The sequence below is a fragment of the Oncorhynchus tshawytscha genome, linkage group LG18, assembly GCF_018296145.1.
Source record: "Oncorhynchus tshawytscha isolate Ot180627B linkage group LG18, Otsh_v2.0, whole genome shotgun sequence".
NCBI classification, from domain to species: domain Eukaryota; kingdom Metazoa; phylum Chordata; class Actinopteri; order Salmoniformes; family Salmonidae; genus Oncorhynchus; species Oncorhynchus tshawytscha.
In genome coordinates this window covers 38,369,772-38,377,802 of record NC_056446.1, presented here as the reverse complement: position 1 = coordinate 38,377,802, position 8,031 = coordinate 38,369,772, and the positions used below count along the sequence as shown (strand labels likewise).

Below are 8,031 nucleotides of genomic sequence, written 5' to 3'. Positions count from 1 at the left end.
TATTGGGAACAGGATTCCATTTGGGATGCTGTCATGGTGGTTGAATGAGAGGAGATGTTGATGTTTTAATAGGATACCTGAAGGCTGTTGGTTGAACAAAGACAGACACATCCCAACATGTTACACAGATTGATGGAGACCTAATGGACACAGACTGATGGGAGACCTAATGGACACAGACTGATGGGAGACCTAATGGACACAGACTGATGGGAGACCTAATGGACACAGACTGATGGGAGACAATGACTGATGGGAGACCTAATGGACAGACTGATGGGAGACCTATTGGACAGACTGGGGAGACCTAATGGACACAGACTGATGGGAGACCTATTGGACACAGACTGATGGACACAGACTGATGGGAGACCTAATGGACACAGACTGATGGGAGACCTAATGGACACAGACTGATGGGAGACCTAATGGACACAGACTGATGGGAGACCTAATGGACCAGACTGATGGGAGACCTGGACACAGACTGATGGGAGACCTAATGGACACAGACTGATGGGAGACCTGGACACAGACTGATGGGAGACCTATTGGACACAGACTGATGGGAGACCTATTGGACAGACTGATGGGAGGCCTATTGGACACAGACTGATGGGAGACCTAATGGACACAGACTGATGGGAGACCTATTGGACAGACTGAATGGAGACAATGGACACAGACTGATGGGAGACCTAATGGACACAGACTGATGGGAGACCTAATGGACACAGACTGATGGGAGACCTAATGGACACAGACTGATGGGAGACCTAATGGACACAGACTGATGGGAGACCTAATGGACACAGACTGATGGGAGACCTATTGGACACAGACTGATGGGAGACCTATTGGACAGACTGATGGGAGACCTATTGGACAGACTGATGGGAGACCTAATGGACACAGACTGATGGGAGACCTAATGGACACAGACTGATGGGAGACCTAATGGACACAGACTGATGGGAGACCTAATGGACACAGACTGATGGGAGGCCTATTGGACAGACTGATGGGAGGCCTATTGGACACAATGTATCATGGTTCCTACATGTCCACATTGCATGTGATCTTATGTGTTGCTTGGATACAGACCATCTCAGATGAGGTCAAAACACCATCGAGGTGAACTTCCCTGTGTATCCGTGAGGAACGGTTGTATTGTCAGCTATACACTGTTAAAACCAGCTGTCCCCCCGTCCCCCCGTAGGGAGCTGAGGTGGTTCTGTTAGACTGGCACCGTACTGTGTGTCAATAGACTCCGTAATGTAAGAGGCAGCGGTTGTGTATGGTCGGCTCAGATGTGTTGCAACAGTGAGGTGAAAGGTCATACGTTCGGCTATGTAGAAGCCACCTGCTCTGACTGCTAGTCTTGTCCAGAGCTGATATGCAATAGAGGTCAGGTTGTGTTAGCCTGTGTGCCAATAGATTCCGCTCTATACAAGGCTAAGGATGTGTACGGGAGGACTCTGTACGGGAGGACTCTGTACGGGAGGACTCTGTACGGGAGGACTCTGTACGGGAGGACTCTGTACGGGAGGACTCTGTACGGGAGGACTCTGTACGGGAGGACTCTGTACGGGGAGGGCTCTGTACGGGGAAGGCTCTGTACGGGAGGACTCTGTACGGGAGGCTCTGTACGGGAGGCTCTGTACGGGAGGACTCTGTACGGGAGGCTCTGTACGGGAGGACTCTGCTATGTTGAAGCCAGCGGTTTCATCATTCAATCCTGGACAAGCCCATAGAAATACAGACTTTTCAAATGACCACGGTATTTGAACCAAAAGTTTCACCTTCAAATTGTTCTCAAACGTTTCGAGTCTACATGGAATGATAGTTTCCAAAACCGGATGATAGAATACCGTATCTCTGACTCGGATGATAGAATACCGTATCTCTGACTCGGATGATAGAATACCGTATCTCTGACTCGGATGATAGAATACCGTATCTCTGACTCGGATGATAGAATACCGTATCTCTGACTCGGATGATAGAATACCGTATCTCTGACTCGGATGATAGAATACCGTATCTCTGACTCGGATGATAGAATACCGTATCTCTGACTCGGATGATAGAATACCGTATCTCTGACTCGGATGATAGAATACCGTATCTCTGACTCGGATGATAGAATACCGTATCTCTGACTCGGATGATAGAATACCGTATCTCTGACTCGGATGATAGAATACCGTATCTCTGACTCGCCGGTTGACCAAGCAGACGTCAGGTACTGTAGGCTAGCCAATAGCATATCTTCATCTGCTGGGAGAAAGAGGCAGGGCTAGAGTTGGTATAACACCGGAAACGTAGCACACTATGTCACTTCCTGTTCCCCTCCCAGGTTAAGGAAGTGACACGTTTTGAAATGGGACGTGTTGTTCAGAACAGACCGACAGGGCAAACCTCAGTGGGGTTGAAACAGAACAGAAATGCTATTTATAAAGGCTGATATGCAAAGTTCATGATCACTCTTCAAGAGCATCTTATCTTAGATCATTTACTGGAATAAGGTAAAGCTGAGCTCTTCTGCATTCAGTTTCAGAGTTATAAATATTGTGGTTCCTGTCCAATGTACTAGGTGATGAACAGCAAGGCTTCTAGCTGTTGAAGAGAGAGAGAGAGAGAGCGACAGAGAGAGAGTGTGTGGGAGACAGAGAGTGATGCAGAGAGATGGAAAGATGGACCGGATTAAATAGCAGATGGACAGAGTGAAAGAGCAGGAGAGAGATTGAGTCAGCCAGCATAGCTAGCGTCAGTCGACAGAGACCTCTTCTCTCATCTGGGAAACAGGAGACAGATCTAGAGTCCTCAGGCACATTCTCACATCATGAAGGACTACAACACACTCCTAAAACACTATCAATACTATAGCCAATCACAATACACCATTACAACACTGTATCATCAATACTATAGCCAACCACAATACACCATTACAACACTATCAATACTATAGCCAACCACAATACATTCTTACAACACTATCAATACTATAGCCAACCACAATACACCATTAAAACACTATCAATACTATAGCCAACCACAATACACTCTTACAACACTATCAATACTATAGCCAACCACAATACACCATTAAAACACTATCAATACTATAGCCAACCACAATACATTCTTACAACACTATCAATACTATAGCCAACCACAATACACTGTTACAACACTATCAATACTATAGCCAATCACAATACACCATTACAACACTACCAATACTATAGCCAAACACAGTACACTCTTACAACACTATCAATACTATAGCCAATCACAATACACCATTACAACACTGTATCATCAATACTATAGCCAACCACAATACACCATTAAAACACTATCAATACTATAGCCAACCACAATACATTCTTACAACACTATCAATACTATAGCCAACCACAATACACCATTAAAACACTATCAATACTATAGCCAACCACAATACATTCTTACAACACTATCAATACTATAGCCAACCACAATACACCATTAAAACACTATCAATACTATAGCCAATCACAATACACCATTACAACCCTATCAATACTATAGCTAACCACAATACACTCTTCAACACTATCAATACTATAACCAACCACAATACACTATTACAACACTATCAATACTATAGCCAACCACAATACACTCTTACAACACTATAGCCAACCACAATACATTCTTTCAACACTATCAATACTATAGCCAACCACAATACACTATTACAACACTATCAATACTATAGCCAATCACAATACACCATTACAACACTATCAATACTATAGCCAACCACAATACACCATTACAACCCTATCAATACTATAGCTAACCACAATACACTCTTACAACACTATCAATACTATAACCAACCACAATACACTATTACAACACTATCAATACTATAGCCAACCACAATACACTCTTACAACACTATAGCCAACCACAATACACTATTACAACACTATCAATACTATAGCCACCCACAGTACACTCTTACAACACTATCAATACTATAGCCAACCACAATACACCATTACAACACTATCAATACTATAGCCAACCACAATACACTATTACAACACTATCAATACTATAGCCAACCACAGTACACTCTTACAACAGTAGCAATACTATAGCCAACCACAATACACTTCTGAAACAATGCCAGACTAAAAGGGCAGACCTGGTCTACTACAACACAACAGTGTAGGTTCAACTAGGCTTCCTTACATTCCTATAACCCTGTATCATAGCCATACAGGGCAATGGCCGACAGATTTATCATCTCACCTAGGAGCAAAACAGAACATTTCCACAGATCCTTTTGACTTTACGCCACGAGGCTTTTTAAAAAAGACACCAACACTTACTTCATCGATGATGATGCTGCTTTCAATGTTTCAGTGTCCCTGGTGTTTTTTAAATTTATTAATTGTGTATTTATTGGTATGATTTGTATTGGATGGTGCAATCAAATGTCCCCATTGGAGGACTAAGTCAGTGATCATGTGTGGACACACACCTGGCCTACTACACTGAGGGAAGGGAGTCCTTCTCCATGGAGCTCATGGGGAAGAAGCAGTATGGTGAGTGTTTTGTGTTTTTAGCTCAGGCACGCTGTGTCGGCCTAAAGGGGTCCTCTCTCTGTAACTGCCACGGACTACGGTTCAAAAAAAGGTTGTTTCAAACAAAGGGTCTGTTGTGTGGCGTGTCAGAGAGGAACAATAGGTCACTGTGTCTGGGACAGAATACACTGTTGATAGGGCCTTCCTCAGCAGAATACACTGTTGGTAGGGCCTTCCTCAACAGAATACACTGTTGGTAGGGCCTTCCTCAACAGAATACACTGTTAGTAGGGCCTTCCTCAACAGAATACACTGTTAGTAGGGCATTCCTCAACAGAATACATCACTTGACAGACAGTGTGGCAATACGACACCAGAGGCTGGGTAGTAGGAGGAGGTTTTACATGAAGACAGAGTGACAATACGACACCAGAGGCTGGGTAGTAGGAGGTTTTGCATGAAGACAGAGTGACAATACGACACCAGAGGCTGGATGGGAGGAGGAGGTTTTACATGAAGACAGTGTGACAACACCAGAGGCTGGGTAGTAGGAGGAGGAGGTTTTACATGAAGACATGAATGGCCTCAATGAGGTCTCATTCTGAACAAGAAGCACACTGCCCCTCCTCCCACTGCCCCTCCTCCCACTGCCCCTCCTCCCACTGCTCCTCCTCCCACTGCTCCTCCTCCCACTGCCCCTCCTCCCACTGCCCCTCCTCCCACTGCCCCTCCTCCCACTGCCCCTCCTCCCACTGCCCCTACTCCCACTGCCCCTCCTCCCACTGCCCCTACTCCCACTGCCCCTCCTCCCACTGCCCCTCCTCCCACTGCCCCTCCTCCCACTGCCCCTCCTCCCACTGCCCCTCCTCCCACTGCCCCTCCTCCCACTGCCCCTCCTCCCACTGCCCCTCCTCCCACTGCCCCTCCTCCCACTGCCCCTCCTCCCACTGCCCCTCCTCCCACTGCCCCTCCTCCCACTGCCCCTCCTCCCACTGCCCCTCCTCCCACTGCCCCTCCTCCCACTGCCCCTACTCCCACTGCCCCTCCTCCCACATGAGCCCCACAGTAATACAGATAAACTCAGCAAAAAAAGAAACGTCCCTTTTTCAGGACCCTGTCTCTCAAAGATAATTCATAAAAATCCAAATAACTTCACAGATCTTCATTGTAAAGGGTTTAAACACTGGTTTCCCATGCCTGTACAATTAACCATAAACAATTAATGAACATGCACCTGTGGAACGGTCATTAAGGCACTAACAGCTTACAGACGGTAAGCAATTAAGGTCCCAGTTATGAAAACATAGGACACTGAAGAGGCCTTTCTACTGACTCTGAAAAACGCCAAAAGGAAGATGCCCAGGGTCCATTGCTCATCTGCGTGAATGTGCCTTAGGCATGCTGCAAGTAGGCATGAGGACTGCAGATGTGACCACAGGGCAATAAATTGCAATGTCCGTACTGTGAGACGCCTAAGACAGCGCTACAGGGAGACAGGACGTACAGCTGATAGTCCTCGCAGTGGCAGACCACATGTAACAACACCTGCACAGGATCAGTACATCTGAACATCACACCTGCGGGACAGGTACAGGATGGCAACAGCAACTGCCCGAGTTACACCAGGAACGCACAGTGCTCCAAAACACAGTGCTCAGACTGTCCGCCATAAGCTAAGAGAGATTGGACTGAGGGCTTGTAGACCTGTTGTAAGGCAGGTCCTCACCAGACATCACCAGCAACAACGTTGCCTATGAGCACAAACCCACCATCACTGGACCAGACAGGACTGACAAAAAGTGCTCTTCACTGACAAATTAGCGTTACACCGAGGCCTGTACTCTGGAGCAGATCGATTTGGAGGTAGAGGGTCCGTCATGGTCTGGGGCGGTGTGTCACAGCATCATTAGACTGAGCTTGTTGTCATTGCAGGCAATCTCAACGCTGTGCGTTACAGGGAAGACATCCTCCTCCCTCATGTGGTACCCTTCCTGCAGGCTCATCCTGACATGACCCTCCAGCATGACAATGCCACCAGCCATACTGCTTGTTCTGTGCCTGATTTCCTGCAAGACAGGAATGTCAGTGTTCTGCCATGGCCAGCAAAGAGCCCGGATCTCAATCCCATTGAGCACGTCTAGGACCTGTTGGATCGGAGGGTGAGGGCCATTCCCCCCCAGAAATGTCTGGGACCTGTTGGATCGGAGGGTGAGGGCTAGGGCCATTCCCCCCTGAAATGTCCAGGAACTTGCAGGTGCCTTGTTGGAAGAGTGGGGTAACATCTCACAGCAAGAAATCTGGTACAGTCCATGAGGAGGAGATGCACTGCAGTACTTAATGCAGCTGGTGGCCACACCAGATACTGACTGTTACTTTTGAATTTGACCCCCCCTTTGTTCAGGGACACATTATTCCATCTCTGTTAGTCACGTGTCTGTGGAACTTGTTCAGTTTATGTCTCAGTTGTTGAATGTTGTTATGTTCATAGAAATATTTACACATGTTTAAGTTTGCTTAAAATTAACGCAGTTAACAGTGAGAGGACGTTTCTTTTTTTGCTGAGTTTAGATGTACTGTGTATGTTGGGCTGATAGAAGAATCATTGGGTTATGCCTTCAAATCAATCCCTTTGTTCAGACGTTAACATTATCACAATGCTTACCGATGGGAGTATAGTCAACTGCTTATGGGAGCGAGGGAGAACAGTGCTGCATTTTAATCACCCATGTCTTTATTTCACCTAGACGAGAACATTATTCATCTCCCCACAGACGTTCCAGGAAGGTGTTTCCAACGGAGGTGGTGTGAAACTGAGAGACCAGCGCTCCTCCTGTCATGCAGAGACCAGCGCTCCTCCTGTCATGCAGAGAGACCAGCGGTCCTCCTGTAATGCAGAGACCAGCTGTCCTCCTGTAATGCAGAGACCAGCGCCCCTATAACCAACACCACCAGATCTCCTCCTGTAATGCAGAGAGACCAGCGCTCCTCCTGTAATGCAGAGAGACCAGCTGTCCTCCTGTAATGCAGAGAGACCAGCTGTCCTCCTGTAATGCAGAGAGACCAGCTGTCCTCCTGTAATGCAGAGAGACCAGCTGTCCTCCTGTAATGCAGAGAGACCAGCTGTCCTCCTGTAATGCAGAGAGACCAGCGCTCCTCCTGTAATGCAGAGAGACCAGCTGTCCTCCTGTAATGCAGAGAGACCAGCTGTCCTCCTGTAATGCAGAGAGACCAGCTGTCCTCCTGTAATGCAGAGAGACCAGCTGTCCTCCTGTAATGCAGAGAGACCAGCGCTCCTATAACCAACACCACCAGATCTATCAATATCATTTGGCATAGGTGGTTAACGTGGATTTAAGTTTAAATCTGAAAAATATAAAAATATATACAGCCTCAACTTATTCCACGGATCCCTTGTCCAAAATCTGTTTAAAAAAAACATTAC

General features: G+C 46.7%; 1 protein-coding gene across 1 annotated transcript; it reads left to right on the top strand.

Moving 5' to 3' along the window:
- Positions 1-5,177: 5,177 nt before the first annotated feature.
- LOC121839948 (keratin-associated protein 12-1-like) lies at positions 5,178-7,528 on the top strand. Its single transcript, XM_042300543.1, has 2 exons — positions 5,178-5,654; positions 7,361-7,528. Exons 1-2 carry the CDS (start codon positions 5,178-5,180, stop codon positions 7,526-7,528), a joined length of 645 nt encoding a protein of 214 aa, XP_042156477.1.
- Positions 7,529-8,031: the final 503 nt, after the last annotated feature.